General features: G+C 41.9%; 3 protein-coding genes across 6 annotated transcripts; 1 reads left to right on the top strand and 2 right to left on the bottom strand.

Annotated features, from left to right (window-relative positions):
* Positions 1–167: 167 nt before the first annotated feature.
* pip4p1a (phosphatidylinositol-4,5-bisphosphate 4-phosphatase 1a) lies at positions 168–5,650 on the bottom strand. The gene is made up of 7 exons (XM_027028370.2): positions 5,358–5,650; positions 3,350–3,543; positions 2,466–2,572; positions 1,768–1,873; positions 1,510–1,562; positions 1,176–1,266; positions 168–325 (listed from the first exon to the last, which is right to left on the bottom strand). The coding sequence occupies exons 1-7, from the start codon at positions 5,473–5,475 to the stop codon at positions 182–184; spliced, it is 813 nt and encodes a 270-aa protein (XP_026884171.1). The 5' UTR covers positions 5,476–5,650; the 3' UTR covers positions 168–181.
* A 90-nt stretch (positions 5,651–5,740) lies between these two features.
* On the bottom strand, positions 5,741–9,656 carry dnaaf6 (dynein axonemal assembly factor 6). Of its 2 annotated transcripts, none has more exons than XM_027028371.2 (6): positions 9,429–9,656; positions 9,197–9,275; positions 8,830–8,935; positions 6,517–6,613; positions 6,277–6,362; positions 5,741–6,046 (listed from the first exon to the last, which is right to left on the bottom strand). In XM_027028371.2, the coding sequence occupies exons 1-6, from the start codon at positions 9,516–9,518 to the stop codon at positions 5,917–5,919; spliced, it is 588 nt and encodes a 195-aa protein (XP_026884172.2). In that variant the 5' UTR covers positions 9,519–9,656; the 3' UTR covers positions 5,741–5,916. The 2 variants fall into 2 exon arrangements, with proteins under 2 accessions (XP_026884172.2, XP_026884173.2); XM_027028372.2 differs by having other exon boundaries at positions 5,741–6,010.
* LOC113588963 (protein FAM102B-like) lies at positions 8,889–18,506 on the top strand. Of its 3 annotated transcripts, none has more exons than XM_035528384.1 (11): positions 8,889–8,971; positions 12,038–12,158; positions 12,260–12,289; positions 12,909–13,025; positions 13,643–13,692; positions 14,584–14,678; positions 14,955–15,056; positions 15,578–15,761; positions 15,934–16,070; positions 17,769–17,832; positions 18,063–18,506. In XM_035528384.1, the coding sequence occupies exons 1-11, from the start codon at positions 8,940–8,942 to the stop codon at positions 18,103–18,105; spliced, it is 975 nt and encodes a 324-aa protein (XP_035384277.1). In that variant the 5' UTR covers positions 8,889–8,939; the 3' UTR covers positions 18,106–18,506. The 3 variants fall into 3 exon arrangements, with proteins under 3 accessions (XP_035384277.1, XP_026884177.2, XP_026884176.2); XM_027028376.2 differs by lacking the exon at positions 8,889–8,971 and adding an exon at positions 10,232–10,476 and having other exon boundaries at positions 13,646–13,692; XM_027028375.2 differs by lacking the exon at positions 8,889–8,971 and adding an exon at positions 10,232–10,476.
* Positions 18,507–21,717: the final 3,211 nt, after the last annotated feature.

Here is a 21,717-nt window from a genome sequence, read left to right as displayed (position 1 = left end):
AATCTCTCTTATACGCTTTACTGTCACACACTCAGTTACACTCTCACTGTTGCACTCTGTACCACTCTGTCCCGCGCCCCCCCTCCATTCCTCTCTCTCTCTCTCCCTCCCTCCCTCCCTCCCTCCCCCCCCCTCCTCCCTCCCTCCCTCCCTCCCTCCATCCCTCCATCCCTCCCTCTCTCTATGTGAAGTTCTGCAGGGGTACGCTGACCCGTAGGCAGCTCCAGTAGAGAGCTCTGGCCAGAGTCACCACCACCAGCAGCAGGAGAAGGACCCAGGCAGCATAGATCCCGCCATACACCCGCGCCTGAGACCACGTTCCCGCCTGCACCGGCACCGGAGAGAAAGAGAAGGAGGACATTAGTGAAAGAAAAGAGAAAATGAGTTAGGAAAAGAAGAGTCAGATAACAATGTAAATGGAATGTAACATGAGTAACAGTGTAAGAAGAGTAACAGTTTAAGAAGAGTAACGTGAGTAAGAGTATAACACGAGTAACAGTGTAAGTGTTACATAAGTAACAGTATAAGTGTTACATGAGTAACGGGGTAAGATGAGTAACAGTATAAGATGAGTAACAGTGTAACGTGAGTAAGAGTATAACATGAGTAATAGTGTAAGTGTTACATAAGTAAAAGTATAAGTGTTACATGAGTAACGGTGTGTAACATGCGGAACACGAGTAACAGTGTAACGGTGTGCAACACGCGGAACATGCGGAACATGAGTAACGGTGTAACAGTGTAACGTGACTAAGAGTATAATGTGAGTAACAAACAGTGTAAGTGCTACATGAGTAACGGTGTAACATGAGTAATGATGTAACAGAGTAACTTGAGTAACCCTTAATTCTGTGGCATGCCAGATCACTTTTGCTGCTTCCCTGTTGGTCATGGGACTAATTAAACACGACCAAACTATTTACAAACGCAGTCATCAAATTCACAAGAAAACACTAAACATTAAGAGCATTCTGTGCTGAATACACATCTGTACAAATGATTCATTTCTTTTCTGTAATTCCACTGGAGTAATATCTACTTCTGCACACTTACCTTTCAACAGCATTTCTGTTTGCATAATATTTCTCGTGTCTGAGTGTTTGTGAAGTGCGTTGTGTTGGTGTTTCTTGTGTCTGAGTGTTTGTGTGACGTGCGCCATGTTGGTTGACACTCACAATCAGCCCAGCAGCAGAGATACTGAAGAGCAGACAGAGGAGGAAACACCACAGGCTCCGCCTCCTTGGGTACCTCTGGCCAATCGATGAGCTGCAGGGACAGATAGTTTGCATGATTGCAGGAAGGAGTTTCACAGAAGGAAACAGGAGACATTTTGCTGGAGATATTCACCATAGGACATAGGAGACAAGTCAATTCTTTAAAGTCTAAAAATGTTTTTTAAACAAATCAGAGTTGTCCAGCACACAGATGTGAGGGACAGACAGAAGCAGCATGAGAGATGAGTTAACTAAGTTAACTAACTAACTAACTAACTCACAATTGAACACTCACACTTTTCTGCAGTGGGGACAGCGTGCCAGTGTCCTGTCGGTGAACTCTGTCCACTGAAACATTGAGGAAAAAAAGTATTAATGGGGAAGAAGATGAGGAAGAAGATGGTGAGCATGAAGGATGAAGAGTATTAACCCGCTCTCAACAGGCATCATCACACAGCAGGCCTGTGTGATGACTGCAACGGTGGAAAGGTGTCGCCATAGTTACAGTTGGCTGTGGTATCTGTGATGAGGATGATAATGATGAAAGATTTACCAAGAAGGTATTGCTGCAGTGACCACACGCCACCCGTGCGCCGGTTGGCTGTGGGTCAGGACTGGCAGGACCAGGATGGACAGGCCCCAAGTTAATGATCCTCTTACTGCATCACACACACACACACACACACACACACACACACACACACACGACTCAGTCAGAGATAAGAATGAAACTGTTCTTATAATTTACACATCTAAATAATTTCACATTTGTCACGTAAACAGTCACATAAAGGGCTCTTTCATCTCTGTTGTGTTCAGTCTGATTCGTCTCTGTCGTGTTCAGTCTCTCTCCTGCCTGTACCATCGTTGCTTTCACCGACATCCTGCCTCTGAAGCCCAAAATCAAACCCAGTGTCCTTCATGTCTTTCTCTCTCACCCACAGGTCAGGAAAACCCCCAATAGTGGAGCATGACACATTTCACTTCTCTCTTCATGGTACTTGAAAAAAAAGACTTTTATTTTATAAAATCTTTCACATTCTAATATGAAGTTTGGCTAATCTGAAGCATCTCTGGGGAAGTGGGTGTCACCTTAAACACGTCACCCAAAAAATGCTAATTTTGTTAATTACGTATGAAAGTCATTCAGGGTTAACGGGCACTATGCACTGATCTCAACTCCTACTGCCTAATAGTCCTGCTAACACTGAGTCCTGCAGACACTGCAGTTGTGCTGGGTGACCCCCTCACCAGTATGGCCGGGGGCAGGCGATACGCTGGGACGTCACCTTACAGATGAGCAGACAGTTACAAGGACAGCGCACATACTTCTTCCCAGCAGGAGCATTCTTTATAGGCTACAGAGAGAGTGGGAGAGGGGGGGGGGAGAGAGGGAGAGAGAGAAAGAGAGAGAGAGAGAAAGAGAGGGAGGGAGAGAGAGAGAGAGAGAGAGAAAGAGAGGGAGGGAGAGAAAGAGAGAGGGAGGGAGAGAGAGAGAAAGAGGGAGAGAGGGAGAGAGAAAGAGGGAGAGAGGGAGAGAGAGAAAGAGGGAGAGAGGGAGAGAGAGAGAGGGGTGTGGATTGAGAATGAGAAATTGGGAGAGGGACACAGTAGGGGAGGGACAGACAAAACATTTATTTAGATTTATCTGCATCACCTAATTCTCTGTTTTATGCTACAGAAAGTCACATGACCGTCACATGACCCCAAGCTTCATTACTAAAGCTGAGACTCAGCATGGCAGGTCTGCGTTTACCAGTCTCACTGGGACACTTCACTGCTAACCATAGTGTCCAGCATCTCCAGGAACCTGCCAGTAAAACTACAGCCCAAGTACAGCACTGCACAGCAAAGTCAGTCTGCACACTACAGAAAAGTACTGCATTAATTTATATAATTTTGTTTCGCCATACACTTTTCAGTATAACGAACACACAGGGAAACCCCAAATGCAACATGGGTAATAACCTCTGTCCAAAAGCAATGGTGCCTATTGGAGATGTGTGAATGCTGGGATGTATGACAAAAACATTTTGGTTTGTTAGAGGGTTTATTTACATCCTGCAGCCTGTGTGTGTGCGCGCGCGCGTGTTTTTGCGTGTGTGTTTTTGCGCATGTGCGTGCTACAGCCTCACTGTAGCCTCGTTGCAGACTCCACACTTGACAACGTGCTGGTGGATCTTGCCCTCGACACTGATCAGAGACTGGCACACACGGCAGCTGATGACCGGGGCACTTCCACTCTCGGGTGACGTGAGTGGGGAGTAGGGAGGCGGATCCTCTCCCAGCAGCACAGATGGCTGAGACGGGCTCGGGAATGGCGGAAAACCTGAAATACACAAGCAGAAACATCCACGTTTTAAAAAACTGTTAGTGCAGACTGAGCCAGAGTGGAATTAGCAGCACAACACAGGCAAACAGTGGTTGTGCTACCAACGGACAAGGTAAAGTGATCTGGTATACCTACAAAGACCTGACACTGGAACAGGGCTAAAAAGGAGTATTCGTGCCAGGGAAGCCATTTTCAACAGAAACTGTGCAGTAGGAGCCAAAGAGAAGAAGGAAGTGAAAGGGTACAGTGCGTGCCTTTGAGAGAACAACATGGGCACTCGATCCTCCAGTATTTTCACATCTCACAAGTGACACAGCTGACATTCCCTAGAAACAGCAAAGCACTACCGTAACTCGCTCTTGTATGGCATGTCTGACATAAATGACAGCATATTTCGACGGCTTGAAAACAGAGGGGTGTAGGTGACAGCTGACAAATTTTAGAGGACAGCACAAATAATTTCAACCATGCATTGTTCCGTCTGTGTTTAATGCTATTAAAATGTAATAAAACTATCTGTATTTTAATAACTGTAGCTGATCTTTTGCCATTAGGTCAAGAGCTTTAATTTCTTGTTTTGAAACTCTTAGGACTTCATTTTTAAAAAATATCCCTTTCTGTTTTTCCACAGAAACATGAACCTCACATCAATTGCTGTTACCTGAAAGTCACCTGTAATTATAAAACATTCATTGACACACACCTTTATTTATTTGGTCCAGGTCTGTAATACATGGTCCCTGGGCTAATGTAAGCACACACATTACTCCACAGACAGGAGGAGTTCACACAGTCTCTGAGGAAATATCTAAACATCTACTCTGAGGAGGACTAAACAGTGAACTGTTTGCTTTGCCTTAATTATATGATGAAACAGGCTGTCTCGAGTTTAGCTGAAAGTCTTTCTTCTGCAGAAAACTGTGTGTGTAATGGGATGCAGCTAATTATCTTGAGTAAATTGGTTGATGCTGGTATTAAGCATCAACCCACCCTCCGGGCCATTTATATGGTTTGTTTGTTCATCATCTGCACTCCTAAAGAAAACGTCCATGATTCGACCACAACAACGTTTGCCAAGAATCATCATTCTGACCCGGCCCCGCCCATCCAGGACAGTGATTGGCTGGCTATAATCATCAGGCTGTTTAAAGCTCCCGGAATGGTCGAAACGGTCTGTCGATGAGGTTATCATACAACGTTCGTGAATACTCACCGCTCAAATAATTTCGTCTTTTTTGCCTTTCCTACAAATGTACTACACTGACTTACAACCTCCTTGACATGTGTGAACATAAAGGAGCATATCGCGAGCTAGCTGCTAGGTAAACAAAACAGGCAACTACTCAACGTTAGTCACCAGCTAGTCGGCTGTCGTAGCTAGCCTAGCCAGCTAACCACTGAATCACAATGAATCCAATTAATGTGCGTTTGATAAGTAGTTAGCTATGCTAGCTAGCTCGTTAGCAAGCGGTGTCGCCTGACTAAACAAGCAGCTGCAGTTCATGTCGGTTTATTTTGTTAAAGCTCGTTATTCCTCCAGCTAGCGCTGGCTAATCCCTACGAGCGCCGGAGTTGCGGAAGTACCAGCAGGTGTTGTCGATGAGACCCAGCCTCGCGACCGGCACGCGGATAGACTACACGGACTCTTCAGCTGCGCTGCGCACGAGACGCCGCAGTCACCCGAACTGTGGCACAGCCAGCAACACGCGCAAAGGACCTGGAGGAGAACGTGCCTCCCTGTGCGCGAGGACTGCTTGCTCGCGGGGTTGGCCGCGCGCTGCACAGCTAACGCTAGCATGCTAGCTACTCACTCTGCGGTTTGTTCAGATGGCCGTACTGCGCCGGGCCGGGAGACACGCCGCCGTTGCCACTACTGACTGCTCCATCACCAAGGTCCGATAGCAGCGGGGAGCGCTCGCCGTCCGCCATGCCGAGAGCGAGCCGCGGTGAAATGGAGCGCGAGATTGTTGTGCCTCCGAAGAGTGCAGCTAGATGCGCGTGCGTCACGTGGCTACACGCTACGGTGGCGGCGTCGGTGCGCAACTGTGTGATGCATGCTCCAGACAGGGCGCAGCGAGCTGGGTTGTGTGGAGCTACCTCGCGAGTTCCTGGGTTACTTGCACATATGGCTGTACACTTTTATTTTAGTACCACATCTTATGAGAAACGTTGGTCAAAAAAATTAAATCGCTAAAGCATTCGATTGTACTTTTATTTAAAAACAAAATAGCACACACTACGCGCCTAAAGATAAAGGCGCTATGGAAGAGTTTCTGTTCCCTGACATGCTTTCTCTTTCGCTGTTGTGGTGGACGAGGCAGTAGTTGTCCAGACGCTGGAGCGGCTCCGTGTGTTCCGGCTCCTCTCCGTTCAGGCCAGGTTGATGCAGTCCAGGGCTCTGTTCATGGGCAGCGTGACCTCGAGCTCAGCGCGCTCTGAAATGAAGCGAGCCGTCCCCTCCTCACTGTGTACCGGGTGAGGCAGATGAAGACCTAGTTTACTGCACAAATTGGGGTGGTAATCTTTTGTTACAAGATTTCAATACAACCATTGTAAATTATATTTACAATTCACTGACTGGTTGATTGGATTGATTTGACATGAATAAAGTTGTTTGAGAGTCAACTGAATGAGCTGGAAAAACAGACAAGTGTGGAGATGTAACATGAGTCCTTTTACTCTGATTCCTTTTCTCTTTTTTGTAGCTAATATGAACTCTGAGAATCTTACTACTTTGGTGTTCTGAGATCCAGAAAAGTCTCCTTCACATCCAGCACTATATCTGCAGCTTTAGTGTCTGACAGTTTCACCTTCACCTGAAGAAGAGGGAAGAGGGTGTGTAATGTAGGGAAGGAGAGATTAGAAGATGCTCATTTTAGTTAATAAAATGGATATTTTAATTCCAGTACAGTTGCTTTTTTATGCAGTGTGTTCATTAAGTTATACAGATGTTATAGGTGTGCCATGTACCAGCATGCTCTCACAGCACATGGAGGACGGATCCTTCCTGCTCAGACCCAGAAACAGATCCTCAGTACCCACCCTCTGCTTCAGAACAATCTCATACCTGTGCACACGCATACATGTGCATACATCAGCCTTGCTCTAAAATGCACATTTGCACACAGTTTTCTATCATATCAAATGAGGGTATGTAAGGCTTGGTGTTTCTTCTCTGGTCTTATACTACAGCAAACACATCTCTACAATTCTGTGAAACTGTTACTAATCAGATTTTGGCAGCGAAGTGAAGTATAGACAGCCTGCAGCAGTCGCTACAGTAACAGTTTGAATGGCAGTGGCTATGGTATGGCTCTAGTGTAGTAATCTTACACTTCACAAGCACTAGTTAATGAGCTGTGAGGTTAAGTGTTCTGTAGTGTTTTGTTCCTGCCATGGTATTCAGTTATGCCAGCAGATGGCGTAGATGATTCTCTTCATGTTTCATTATTCTATTGCTGTGGTGTGTTCACATGCGTCATAGTCTTTGCACCTTATGGAATGTGAATCAGTGTTTTGCATAATTATATTCAAGTGAATAACGTAAAATACAGTGCATTGTGTACATATGCACTGCCCTTGAACCTTTTGGCATGTTACAACTTGGAATAATAAATTTAACTTGATTGTTTACAATTTGGCTGATATTTCTCAACTATTTAAATGTGGGGAAAAAAATGTATTGTGACAAAGGAAAAGTAACAAAAATCAGACATCTGTTAACATAATTGTTACATAAGCATTCACCAAAATCAAACATGTTCATTACATGAATGCTGGCACCCTCAGATCAATACAGGGTTGCAACCCCTTTTACTGCAATTACAGCTGAAGGTATTTTAGGATGTTTCAATCAGCTTTGCCCATCTGGATCCTGAGATTTCTGCCCGTTCTTCCTGAGAAAATTGCTTAAGCGCTGTCAGATTGGTTGGATGGTTGGCAAACAGCAATTTCTAATCTTGCCACAGATTCTCAATCAAATTGAGGTCTGGGCTTTGACTTGGCCAATCTATACTGAGGTTCAAAAACCACTCCCATGTAGCTCTGGCAGGATACTTGGAGTTGTCTTTTTGGAAGGTGAACCTTTGTCTCAGGTCTCTTGCAGACTAGATCAGGTTTTCTTAGTGGATTGCCCAGTATTTGGCCTCCAGTTCCCTACACCATGAAGATTCCACCTCCATACTTCACTGTGGAACGTCAGAGAATCGGTTATCCTGGGCACAGCCCTTCCTATCTTGGCTTCAGGTCTCTCCAGCTCTTTCAGAGTGAACTTTGACCTCTTGGTTGCTCCTCTGATCACTGCACTCTAATCAGTCAATGACGTTTGTTTGAACGGCTCTGTCTGGGCATGGGTGTGGCTGTATCAGGTTCTTATCAACCTTCTGCTCCTTAATAACAAATGACTGATTTTAAAATGAATATAATGATGCTCAGTGGAATTGTTGAGGTTTTATATATTATAACCACATGCTGATTGATACTTTTCTATAATTTTGTCCAAGTTGATTCTCTGGGCTTCATGATTGTGGTTTTGCAGGACAAGGTGTATTTATAGTGAGATCATATTTACACTTCAGTAGATGCTATTGTTCAGAGGGACTTACAGAAGTGCTTTGTAGTTTCCATCAAATACACAGCCTCACATGAGAATACTATCAGGCTAATGTGGAAGACCATAAAACACTTTCTATGTGGATATTTAAGTGCTTAGTGACTCCATAAAGAGGTGGGACTTCAGTCTTTGTTTGAAGCTAATGACTGTGTCAGTGGGAATTCATTTCACCATCCGGATGCCAAGACAGTGATGAGACTTTAACAGGTGGACTCTATTCAGATAATTAGGGAACCTCAGATGGAAGTTGATTGAACAATTTTAGGTGTTTTCAAAGCAGTGGGGGTGAAAACCTATGCAGTCACAATCTGTATGTTTTTATTTGTGAGTAATTTTGTAACTATATTGACTTTCCTCACAATACTTTGGACTGTTTTGTGTAATCATTACATATCATTCTAATTGTTATTCCATCTTGTAACAACAAAATATGAGTTTATATAATAAGTTTCAAGGGGGATTAAACACTCATTCAAGGCACAGTATGACAAAAGCTATCATTATCTATCATGACATCATTGCTAGTTTAACATTTATGAATACATATATAGCAAATAATATTTAAATATTGATGTTAGCCTAAGGTTTTTGGATATAAAAAAAATAATTTAAAAAATCAGCACTACTGGTTAAAGAGCTCTGTGGCTTGGCAAACACTTCACCACACTCACTCAGGCTGAGGGCGACAATCAGTGAGGTCATCAAAGTGCGTCCCTTCATTCACCTCCTCCACATCCCAGATGTCTTTGTTGTGCTCCTTTATGTAGGCACTACTGACTGTATGTGTATCCATGCACAAGTACGTGCAGCGAGGTATGTGTGTGAATAAAAAGAGAAATAGAGAGTAAGTAAGTAGATGTGAAATCAGAACATTCATTCAATGGGAGTCTAAAGGTCTAAGAGTGTAGATCAGTTTTTTCTCTTCGAGTTTCCTAATTTCATCGCTGCCGTAGCACCAACTGGCAATGCAAACAGAAATGTCAGTAATGCAGTGTCCATTAGTACTAAAATCTCGGTCAGGACCTTGTTAGCACTCACCTGTTTCCTGCGCTTTTCCCCTGGTAGAGGGAGTAGCGCCGATATGGCTCGGGCCCATTCTCGCCATCGGCTTCATATTCTACGTACAGGGAAAACCACGTAGCTAGCAGGGCATGTTGACCCTTTTTCTGGGTTATAAGTGGTGTTTTTTGCTACATAGCCAGTTGGCCAAACGCTAAGGATAAAACCACCAGGTTTCCTTAGCTAGCTGGGTTATCTGGGTTAGCTTTACCTCGTAGTCCTCGTCGTCAGTCTCCTCTGCTGGCGGAGAGAGCAAAGCAGAAAGCGCCTGCACGCTTTGGATGGATGACAACGCGTCCATGTTTCCAACCTGAAACAAATTCTGAATTTGCCTGGGATGTGTTCGCTAACCGACAAATTGGAAAGTATGAGTCGGCACTCTCCTACTCTTATAGAACCTGTTGATGTTTTGAAGGAGACTTCAAACGCTTCTATGTTGTCATAGCAACTTTTCGGGGGGCTTTTTCCTGTTAAAAAATCCAAAAGGAACTTCCATTGCATTTCTTTTTAACTTGTGCCCAGCATTACATACAGTACAAACAACTCGTGCAGGATTGAGAGCGACAGTACATACTGTATTTTTGGTTTGGTACGTTTTGATAAATAGGGTTAATATTCTTCCATGTAAAATGCAGCTTTTGTATTAATTTACCTAGACTTCATAATACTATGATCCGCTCAAAGTTTCTGGGTCCTTTACATAAATCTCACACAACCGATTCCCAAGATAGTCGAAATACAACAGTAGACATTGAAGAGCAATTCATTTACATATATACATATGTTTATATACCTACGTTTAAAGAGTATTAGTTTTGCTCGGAAAATATGAAAAGTAAATGTATGTTTTTGTGTTATAATAAATTGTTATATAACACAGTTGGAATAATAATCAAGCCAGTGAGCTGTGAACATTTCCAGTTAACCTGTACAAGGACTTTTATTCTGACGATGAATGACTACTTAATACGCCTTCGCTCTGGACCTCGCGTGAAGCATTCCAGTTCAAACACTTTCAACGGTTGTAGCTCGTGGCAGTCTGTGCGGCTCGCGGACGAAGCGCTACCCTCCGTCGAGTTTTACCACAGAATAGTTTTAGCACAGAATAGCTCCATGTCCTTCAGGATGATGAAGAAAAAGAAGTTTAAATTTAAAGTAGGTTTCGAGTTGGAAGAATTGTCATCTGTACCGTTTGTCAATGGTGTTTTGTTTTGTAAAGTAAGGTTAACTGATGGAGGTTTCTCAGAGGAGTCGTCAAGGTAAGAAATCTTCAAAAAGTCTAGTTAACCTACATCTTAAACGCTACATTCGCTTTATGACAATCTAAGATACCTCACCTAGCTAGGTTAGCTAAATATCACCACTTCATTTACATATCTAGCTAGCCAAGATAGCTAGTTATCTTAAATGACCACTCAAACTCGCCTGGTCTTAAATAACCTAACGCTAGCGATCTAGGTTAAGTGTTAGTTAACGTTAACTAATCGTTTCTGAAGAGAAGTACAATAGCCAAGATAGGTTAGTTATCTAACTAGTTAGCTTCTGATACTTTTTTTTCCCTCAAATGAACTGAAAACATCTAAGTTTGTGCATTAGCTTACTTGGTCTCCAGTTGACATGAAGCTAGTAAGAGACAACGATGTGTGCCTTTAATCTCCTTGCTATCTAGTTTGTATAACCCTTAACCAGCAAAAGTAATGACCGTTTTCTAGGTGGGTCGATGTTTTTCTAAATTGTCGTGTTTTATGTTCATTTAAACGTGATCAGGATGGAATGATAAATGATGTTCAGATAGCCGTGTACCAGTAGTTATTGCTATAAATGGGTAAAGTTCTACACCCTCGCATGTGTCGTACATAAGAGTGCGCGAGTTAACGTGACATATCAACAATCTGTGTTACCACGCCAAGTATCTGCCCTAGCTTAGCTAGTACAGACAGACCTGAGCAGTGTATGGTATTACACCGTGGGCAGTAACGGTGCAAACCACTGATAAAACTGGTTAGTAAAATATCTGGTGTACCGATGCTAAACGTTTTTGGTACCTGCAACACAGGCAGATGTTAGATGTTTTCAAATCAGCTGAGCACTTTGAATAAAATGTGAGTGTAATTGGTCTCTACTATCATCTGGGTGATTTGAGTTTGTAGTCAGTCTTGGTTATGTAAGGGGGCTTAAACCTGTTCTAATATTACTTTATGGCACAGAGTAAAAAGATCATCATAAAATGAGCACTTGTATTAAGAATTGTTACAGTAATGATATTTATTGTAATAGTAGTGGCACATATTTTTAAAAAATTGTAAGTAATGTAACTGTTATATAGAAGAACTTGGTTGCCAACTGACTTGTTCACAGTAAGGCTTTTAAAAAAACTGTACAGATGTAAATTAGACAGTGAAATACTATACACTGAACTATGTGATGTATAGTAGTATTGTGGTAACTTGGTTAGAGTACTGAGTCTCTTGTAACTGGGAAGTAAGTGTTGAGCAGCAGTTGAATCCCAGTGGAGGGTTGCTGGTTTAGGAGAAGCTGTACACACTCCTGACCAGTGAGGGGCAGAGCCATGTGATTTTGTGTGCATGTGTTCATGTGTGTGTAGTCTTTTCTCCTAGGAGTAAAAAAAACTTTAATTTTTTTTTGTGTGTGAAGGTTATTTGACTATAATAGTGTAATATCATGGCAATGTATGCAATATCATGTTACAGTATTAAAATAATTTGAGTTTACAAGCATTATAAAAGATTACAAGTGTACATTTCTTTTATAATGTTATATGTACACTTACATTTGATCTTTTCCTGGGTTCTTCCACAGAGAGCCAGTTCTAGCTAACTGTGTGCGTTGGAGCAAGAGGTTCTCCTTCCTGTGCAAGATGAGTGCAAGTGCAGGAACTGGCATTCTAGATCCATGCGTGTGCAGAGTATCTGTGAGGAAGGTAGGGTTTCATGTCAGAACAAGCTAAAAGACTTGAAATGACCCCTTTCTCTCCTTGGAGAGTTAATGTTTTCTTATTGTTTCTTTTCCTTGTGTTTTAAGGAACTTAAAGGTGGCAAGACGTTTGCAAAGGTAACATTTCTTGAATGTCTTTCATCCAAATTTTGTATCTGTGACTCATTGAAGAGCTTTGAAATGCAGACTAACCCAACATTTGCATTTCAAAACCTGAAATTGAAAGTGGACAGTAACAAGAAGCTAAGATGTTATGAAAAGCCTGTAATTTAAAATTACAGTCTGTCTATACCAAACTAAACTGCATCAGTTCAGTTGGTTTTGCTCCCTTTGTTGAAAGCTTGACATTTCCCTTAGTAGAGGAGGTGGTTTCTGGTAATTGACAGTCAGACTCTGCGTTGTTCCAGGAGTCCCTTTGTGCACCCTCATCAGGCCTGTGACTTCCTGACCAAAAAGCCATGTTTCATAGTGTTCTATCAAATCTCACATAGCAAGGAACTATGGGATATTGAAAGCAATGGTGTTTTGTAAGCCAGCATCAGGAGGCCTTTCACGAGGATGCCCAGACAGTGAGGTGGAGGATGACTTGAGTCAAACAGACTACATGTGATGAGGTGTAGATGTGGGAACATTTTGAGCTTCATTGCAGCACATGAATCTTGCAGTATTCCTGTGTGCTGTTTTTCTATTCATTTCAAATAAATCGTGCGTGCGCACGTGTTTGTGTGCATTGCAGATTGGCTTTGTGGATCTGAATCTGGCTGAATTTGCTGGTTCAGGAAGCGTCACTCGGCGCTGTTTACTGGAGGGTTACAACACCAAACGCACACGCCAGGACAACTCCATACTGACGGTACTAACACACACACACTTCCTTCTCTGCTGTGGTAACGTGGCACGTGTGAGTCTCTCACTTTCACAGTTCCCCTGCAGACATTAATGATGGTGTTTTCTATGGTTGTGAAATATGTGGTAACTAGGAGGCAGGAATGAGGAGTCACCTGTTAGTCTAGGAAGAGACTCAGGGATTAAACAACAAATAAATACAGGTTATGTATATATACACATATAGCACCTTTATACATTCAAGGTGTCTTTACATATGACTCACATCTCTGATATAACAACTTGCACACACTCAAAAATCCCTTACAAATGGTAAGTAACTGGCCAGAGTGTTCAGCCAGGCCAGACGCTGAGGAGGACAGGTTGTGGTGGCGTGGTGTAGCTTGGCTGTCAGCTGGGCTTTGAAAGGACCAAGGACCATGGAAATACTGCATGCGCATGGTGTGTGTGTTCACGCAGACACGTGACCCATACAGTGACTCAGGGTGTTGTTTTAAGGAAAACATGATCTGTGTCTCTGTAGGAAAACATGTTGCCAAGCTAATTTCAATAAACCTGTTCCAGACAGTACTAAACTGTAAGGAACGCTGCTTTCTCTGTCATGCCTTTTGTTCCTGTGTTAAGCAGGTGATCATATGTATGCAGCTGATGTCAGGTGATCCCTGCTTCAAAACGTAAGATTTCTGTTACTTGCCATGTAAGATCAGTAAATTGTGATGTGTGTGTGTGTGTGAGAGAGAGAACATGTAGCAAGTTTTCTCGTTTTTATTTTTTTTCCTGCATGAGCGGTTTTGTCTGAAGCCTCACACAGGAAATCTGACTGACTGATTTCCTGCTATCTCTCAGTATCTGCTACAGGAGAATGCAAAACCTTTTTATTTATTTACTTATTTTTAATAAAAATGTAAAAACTGGAGTTTGGCCACTGGTCAGTTTATTTGAAGTCACTCCTTAAGAACATATGCACATCACTGCTATCCTCATATGTAAGGATTGGATTGAGTTGTGATATTGGTTTACTTGGAGATAGGAAAGGCCACAGTGTTATTAGGAGACAGGCACTGGTCAGATTCCATACAGAGCTATCAAAGCATGACATGTGTTTCCAAATCAAAGTTACGGACAGATTGAATCCTTCATGACCAAATCAAGCGGCATGCTTAAAGGGCAAAACCAAACAAATGTAATCTGGAAATGTCACTGCCCTGCTTAAACACAGTAAGATTAGTGAGAGGTGAGTACAGTCAGTATTCCAGAGAAGATCTGCAGCAGTTTCCAGAGTCTTCATGGGAATTGGCGTTCCGATTGCTATGGTCATAGGTCTACCTGGCATCGTATAAGGTCTACCTGTCAGTCTGACTATTCTCTCACTGAATGTAACACTATTCTTCAAAAGTAATTGTGTATTCAGTATCATTTGCATAGTGAGCCGTCTGGTGCCACGGTGGGACAGTGGCATGTCCCACATAGGACTATAAAACTTGTAACCTGTGTTTTGGTGAAATATCACTGTGACTTTGAATTCTGTTTAATCAGTCAACTGTTATTGTTTATTACCCTTTCAGGCCTCCTTCCACAACGATGACTGTTGGTTTCCCTGGAGACGCAGAGAGTCTTCATGAGGACAGGAGAGGTGGAGACACACCAAAAACAGCAAATGGTATGTTTGAAACAAACCTGGTTTTGGGCATTAGAACCACACTCTAACCTCACACCATCCCAGTGCAGCATGGGGAGTATGAAAGGAATAACGTTAACAGTGTTGGTGCTCATAAAATGATTTCTGCTGTGGGTGTACTATGGTGATTGTCATTGTAAGAATGTGTCTTTACTGTGATGATTTCTGCTAATGACCCAGTCCTGCTGTGGGCACCTGGAGAGTGAATGGTAGTTCTTTTAAGAGTTGAACACGGTTGCTGTGTCTTTTTCTGTGTAGAGAACGAAGGGAAGAGCCATGCTGGCTGTGTTCTTGAAGATTTTGGAGGATGTGGTCACTCGAGAACCGCTAGCTATGCCAGCCAGCAGTCCAAGCTATCGGGTGTGTAACATTCAGCCACAGTAACACAGTGTAACGGAATACTGAAACCAACTGGTTATGGTATTTGAATTACTATTTCTAGTAAAGTTTACAGTAATGGTCAGGTTTGAAACAGTATTTAATGTAAATTATTAGGACTAAATTGTTGGTATAGTAGTGCAACATTCCAGCTTATGTAGTGTGTTGTTTATAGAGGGTCTGTGAGCTCTTTCAGTTTTCCAAGCACAATCAGAGATTCTTAGTTTATCAGGAAGATTATCCAACATAAGTTTAGTTTTTCCCATGGTCATCTTAAAACAAAACATTAATTTTAGCTTGAGGTATAGATTCAATCTGTTTCCTTGATGTTGTTTTTATGTTTAAAACTGTTATAATGTATCATATTCTATAGGAAATCCATTTTTAAAAATGTTCATCAAAGACTTATAGAACAATTAATTACAATTTACTACAAGGAATTTTTTAATTTATCTATTTGCGTGTTGCCTTATGACTGGCTGATTCATTGGATCCTCTGATAGGCTACAGCACAAGTCATTCATGCTCCTCTAGCCTGACGGAGCTCTCCCATAGGAGGAATATTTCAGTGGGCAGTGCCTCCATAGGAGTAGGCAGCCTACCAGAGGACAGAGAGTCTCTTTCTTCTGCTTACTGTGCAGCCAGTGACCCCCATCACCTCAGCTCCACCACAGACAGAGCCAACAGGTAGGTAGGGGTGTGTGTGTGCGCGCGCGCGTGCGCCTTAACAAGTGTATTTACAGAGTTAACAATTGATGGAACGCGTGTGTGTGTGTGTGTGTGTGTGTGTGTGTGTGTGTGTGTGTGTGTGGATTTGCATCTCGTTTTGCAACATTTACCGTGTGTGTGTGTGTGTTAGGCACCTTACTAAACAGGATTCAGTGTTGGCTCAGTTGAAAAGGATGGACGATACCAGAGTTGATGCGGATGACATTGTAGAGAAAATCTTGGAGAGCCAGGATTTCAGCCACAGTATGCTTGACTGTAGCGCTGAGGGTGTGTACACATACATATCATATGTACACACACTAACACACCCTTCATGTGCACACACAAACATCCTCATTAAAAACCTGGGAAGTGCAAGGTGATGTATCTTCCTGGTTTTCCCATCGCTCAGACCGCAGTATTTCCCACATGCAAGAAAACGAAGTGGATTTGCCATGGGTGGGATTCCTAGAGAATACCAAGGGTTGACTCTCACTACGGCCCTTCAGGTCGAGACCCTTGACCCTCACTATGGCCCTTCAGGCCGAGCTCTTCTGAGCACCACATGGTTGTACAGCACTGGGTTTCCTGCAGCAGGTGTTGTGGAAGCGTTAGCGCTCTAACACTGTTGATTGTTCTACATTCTGCTGTCTCTAGTGTCACAGATTACACTTGTAATACATCATACTTTACTACGTTGCATGTTTGCGTGATTGACTTTGATTTTTCACTGAGTTTAGTTCTTCTACCCTGTCAGTCTCAGGTCTGTTGTTTCTGCAGTATTGTGGAAAATAACCTTGTTATCCTGGTTACCACTCCACCAAAAAGCAAATAGATGCACATGCATACATACATTAAAGGAGTTTCCAGGGGATTCTTAGTAAAATTACCTTGGTTACAGGCAAACCAAATCACACACCCACACCCACACAAATACTACACAGCAGTAAGTGTATTTCTTTTTTCACACGGAATGATGTTGCCATTTAAAATGACATAGTAATCATGTGTGATGCAATAGAAATGTTTTGTCAGTATTACTCTAACAGCCTAAACTCGTTCCATGCAGTTCAGTGATACTGATCAAGCTACCTGTGACATGAAAATAAGGTGTACCCCACTTCTTGATTTTAAATTTTTTTTTTAAAGGTCTGCCCACATGTAAAGGTGTGTGCACGCGTGTGAGGCAGACCGTGTAGTAGTGGAGGTACTGTAATTTGCCTTAGGCTAAGAGGTGTGCTCATGGCTCAGCCCTGTTGGAGCTCTTCTGAGAAGCAGTTTAATAGCTCATAAATACACATTCTCATGTATAGCTGGTCTGTGTGTGTCCCATTCTGGGTCTCTAATTTGTTTTTACCTATTTATTTACCTTCAGTGCACTCTCACACGCACATCTTGGCTTAGTTTAATGGCACCAGCATTGCTACTCACATGATATTGCAGGTATATCATGTTATTCAGCATGTATTTAGATATGTTATGTGACATGCTCACTGCACTCAGTGCACTCTGCAGACTGATTTTCTCAACATTCTCACTAACTTCCATGCATCACTGAGAATCTTTGTTTGTATTTGTGATTAATGAATGCTCAGTATAACGGTACTGAGTTAAATTAAATTTAAAAAATGTAAATTATAATTCCATTCCCTTAAAACAGAGAGAAGGGGAGAATACAGGCATTTACTCTATTACAGAATTGTGGACGGAACCACGCTGTATATTTGACTTCCATAGTGATGAAGTGTACCGTGTGGACTATGGAGAGTTGTCAATCTCTTACAGTGTCTGTTTCTAATGGCACACTGTATCATCACTTGCAAAACCCTTTTTTGCATTGTATTTGTATCTGAATTTACATGCAATGTGTGCAAAACCCTGCAGAGGGGCAATCATGAATTTCAGGCAGTGATATGTGCATTTCTAATTACATTTTGCAGTGAGACCAACCAGACAAGTCTTTGTGTGTGTCTGTCTCTTCTGCAGAGGAAGGTTTGCGGCTCTTCGTTGGCCCTGACGGTAGCACAACTCTGGGCACACAGCACACAAGGTGGGTTTTGTTCTGGAACGTCACCAGGGTCCTCATGGCAGCTGGTATTCCTGCATGTCATGGTGGCACCTGTGTGACATGCAGGAACTGTGTGACATTGGCTGAAGTGTTTGTGCAAAGTGCTGGCTGTAGCTGATTAGAGGAACATGTACTGAATGTTACCAATATGTGATTTGATTTGTCATTGATGGATGCGTCTTGATCATGTTTTCTCTTTTACTCCCTCTTAGGGTTGGTGCTGGCACCTTCGAGCAGGTGGTTATTAAGCGCTAGACTCTGAGCTCACCCCAGATGCTGTAATAATCCTGTTTTGACAGAAAGTGATGGACAAGGTACCACCAGTTGTCTTCCCTCTCTAGCAGAGACCAATGTCAACTCTGCAGCACCACTATGCTGCTGTAATAAGAGCAAACAGTATTCTGCTCCCTCTGGTGGTTAAATAGGAACAGTACATTGATTTTGATCTTCTGCCTGCAAGTTAAAATGGTGCCTCTCATTACAGCTGGTCTGTAATGCACTTCAAATTGAAATAATGTAAAACTGTTGCCAAATTGTATGGTTGAACGACATTTTTGTACTGTTTACATGGGCTCATCAGAAATGGATGAGAATTGCTGTATTGTGCCAAACATTTCCTCAATGTTTTCTATAAAACCTTTGTTCAAGCAATTTCAGTTTGCTTTTATGGATGGTGCTGTGCTTTTTTATATATTTAAATAGATGGTTATAGATTGTTTTGGTTGACTTGGTGCCGGTTCTCTTGTTCTGTTTTATAACAATGCACTCTCCTCATGAGTCTGACGCCAGCCACAGAGGAGGCTGTGACTAATTTACTGAAGGAAAGAATTTCCTCAGTTCTCTGCTACAGACTGTTAAAACTGTCTGCTCATACATGGTCACTAAAACATCAGAATCCTGTCAAATGTGCTTGTGGAGAGATTCTCACAACATTAAAAAGGGGTATCTATCCTGTGTGCTAAATGTTTTTGCAATGTCCTGTTCTGTGGACACATGACAATAAGATGATATTGGATGGTGTGGGGTGTCTCTTGGTGACTTGCGGTGATGACACTGCATTGTACATGTCACGACTGGTGAACTACAAGCAGTCTGTTTATTGCCTCCTATCGAGATATAAAGTCTTGCTTTTACTAAGTAGCATCACTCACTATATAGCCGAGATATGGACAAGCTGTACTGCATCTCAGATGTGGATGAGTGGTCTGATTTTACAGATACAGTGAAGGCCTATTTTCATATTTTAGTTCTAAACTGAAAAGGAAGTAGTGAATTAGTCCAAGTCTGATCGCAGTGTTTTTGTAATCTCATTCAGGCTCTGTGAATGGATTTAATTAATGACTTATATTAGCAAAGCAGTAGTATTTATTAAATGACTAAATGACTATCAAAGTTGTCAGACTCATTCATACATTCAGTATTTGAAGAGATACTTGTAAAAATGAATGACATCAAGAATCGCTGCTGTAGTGCCCTCCTGAGGCCAATTCATACCAAACTTTGCAGATGTCTCCAGGATGGGCTGTTGTAAATTCTTTCTAAATTTAGTGACCGTTGGCCCATAACTTTTGATGTTTAGCTGCTTGTGCCTAAAACACTCTACGCACACCAATTGAGGTATAGTAGCTGCTCTGTACAAAATGTCAACATGTTTTATATAGAATTGTAAAGATGTATGCTGCTGATCATTTTAATACCAGTTTTGAGACAATCAGGCAAAAATCCAAGAACGAGTATGAAAAGTACTTTTTCAATCATCAGTAATGCAAAACTGGTATGATTTTTCTCAACACTTGTAATTGCAAAGTTGTCACGCTCCAGTGGCTGCATTATATAAGTACAATTATATGTCCCTGAGATAAGCAGTGTGAGAGATGCTTGTATTTCATGCTGAAAACTGCAAGAGTGCCCCCATCGGCCAATTGCTGTCAAACTTTACATGCTTGTAGAAGGTCCCTCCCTATGGAGACCATTAAAGTTCAGTGGGCTCGACCAATGTTAAGCCTGGCAAATGCATGCTGAAATCTGATTGATTAGCTAATGGTGGATATGTTTTTAAAATTCATTGAGTTGTCCATAGGAATCCTTCAGTCAGCCTGATGAGCAGAATGCAAACTGTCTGCTCAATCATTTCAACAATTTGAGAATTATTTGTATGATATAGCGCTCCCTATTGACAAGTGTCAGATTAATCTGCAACTGCAAAATCCTTCACAGCATAAATGTTTAAAGTTTCATGACAATTACTGTACCCATTCAAGTGTTACAGCTGTTTAAGCAAATAATGCTCCATCCCAGGACTGTTGATTGATTGATGAGTGACAAACATCCTCTTTGCAAATGTCAGCAGGCTTGTTCTCTTTAATGTGGTAGAGGGAAGATGGCTCACTGTTGAGCCTTCCAGAGGTGTCGTGAGCTTAATTCAGTAAAACACAGAGGGAGGTGCCTGCCTGATGACCCCTGTGCAGAGCGCGCAGGATATCTATTAGCATTTTCAAATTAGCAAAAAATCCATCATGGTGGAAATTAATCCAGAAGAATCCAAAACCGAAGAGCTTTTAGTCTTAAAAAAGAATTGAGTCTACAATTTACAGTGCAGGAGATACAGACTGAAATGTTATGTTGAGCTGTAATGCCCCCTTTAAGCTGTTATGGGTGTCTGTCCTTAATGTGCGTTTTCAGATACTGTACCTTCCCACCAAGTTTGGTAGCCTTACAGTCTTTGCTCCCCATCACGTTTTAGTGGAGAAAAAGCAAAATAATAAACAAAAGCAAACAAACAAATAAATAAAAACAGCAATATGCACTGGATCTTTAATAGTGGGTCTGCATTGCACCAAACTATTCCAGAAGGGTCGATCGGAAGAACCGCACTATCAGCTCCTTACAAGGATGCCTCTAGTGGTTGATCTCAGAATTGCAGTCACACTTTCCTGCCCTTAATTGAGAATTTTAATGTGGCATGTTTGGGTTTTTTAGTACCAAAGTGGATGCTATATGTAATAGCACTGCTTCCAGGTGCAAGTGCAGCGGAGTTTTGTACGAGGAGGAGCTTGTTAACCTAGCTTACGTTCATGTGGTTTATGTGACCGATGAGAATACTGAGGTGGTGAAATTGGTGGTGTAGTTTATTTCCTTGCTGTTGTCACTTGGCTTATTTATTGGCTTTTTGAACTCATATGCTCTTAGAAATGATGGTTCTTCAGGGTTCTTTAGTAATGGAAGTTGTTCTATTTAGAACCACGAGTTCTATATATTATTTTATGTTTACATGGTTCTTTGGAGAATGTGTTGTATATGGTTTTATTTAGCACGAAAATGTTTCTTCTATCATTATGATGTCAAGCTTGTTTACAATAGAAGAACCATTTTTGATGCTGTATAGAACCACATAACACATTCTCCATCAGTCTAAAGAACCATTTAAACAAATGTACTTAAGAATGAATAAATGAACACTTATTGGTATTGATTTGGTTTTATCTTTCTTAACTAACTTCTACATGCTTTATACACTTTTGTAACCCCCCCCCCCCCCCTCAAAAAAACCCCCACATACAAATCAAATGATTAAAATGTATTAAATCATTTGTCTTTTCCTGAAAGGTTGACATCAAAGGTGTAAAGGACTAATGACTTAACAGGTGTGTTGAGACTGATTCCAGATGCTAAAGGTGCCCTAAATAGAACAGTTATAATTTACTTAAGGACCCTGGAAGAACCATCATTTTTAAGAGTGTATGAGTTCAAAAAGCCAGTAAATAAGCCAAAACGTACATAGCAAGGTAATAAACTACAACACCCATTTCACCACCTCAGTATTCTCCTTATCGGGAACATAACCACGTGAATATACGCTAGGTTCAC

This window comes from Electrophorus electricus, chromosome 7 (genome assembly GCF_013358815.1).
Source record: "Electrophorus electricus isolate fEleEle1 chromosome 7, fEleEle1.pri, whole genome shotgun sequence".
NCBI lineage: Eukaryota > Metazoa > Chordata > Actinopteri > Gymnotiformes > Gymnotidae > Electrophorus > Electrophorus electricus.
Note: the sequence above shows the minus strand (reverse complement) of the source record. Positions and strands in the feature narration are given on the sequence as shown.

What these genes read in the sequence shown, in the direction of transcription:
- pip4p1a (XM_027028370.2), bottom strand. Translation starts at nt 5,475, where the DNA reads ATGGCGGACGGCGAGCGCTCCCCGCTGCTATCGGACCTTGGTGATGGA. An exon ending in TGTCCCCACTGCAGAAAAGT is followed by an intron (nt 1,267 to 1,509) that starts GTGAGTGTTCAA and finishes CTGTCCCTGCAG; the next exon opens with CTCATCGATTGGCCAGAGGT. An exon ending in TCTCTGCTGCTGGGCTGATT is followed by an intron (nt 326 to 1,175) that starts GTGAGTGTCAAC and finishes GTGCCGGTGCAG; the next exon opens with GCGGGAACGTGGTCTCAGGC.
- dnaaf6 (XM_027028371.2), bottom strand. Translation starts at nt 9,518, where the DNA reads ATGGACGCGTTGTCATCCATCCAAAGCGTGCAGGCGCTTTCTGCTTTG. An exon ending in CTGACGACGAGGACTACGAG is followed by an intron (nt 9,276 to 9,428) that starts GTAAAGCTAACC and finishes CCCTGTACGTAG; the next exon opens with AATATGAAGCCGATGGCGAG. An exon ending in GATCTCAGAACACCAAAGTA is followed by an intron (nt 6,047 to 6,276) that starts GTAAGATTCTCA and finishes CAATTTGTGCAG; the next exon opens with TAAACTAGGTCTTCATCTGC.
- LOC113588963 (XM_027028375.2), top strand. Translation starts at nt 10,331, where the DNA reads ATGTCCTTCAGGATGATGAAGAAAAAGAAGTTTAAATTTAAAGTAGGT. An exon ending in CCAGCAGTCCAAGCTATCGG is followed by an intron (nt 15,057 to 15,577) that starts GTGTGTAACATT and finishes ATCCTCTGATAG; the next exon opens with GCTACAGCACAAGTCATTCA. An exon ending in GCTTGACTGTAGCGCTGAGG is followed by an intron (nt 16,071 to 17,768) that starts GTGTGTACACAT and finishes TCTCTTCTGCAG; the next exon opens with AGGAAGGTTTGCGGCTCTTC.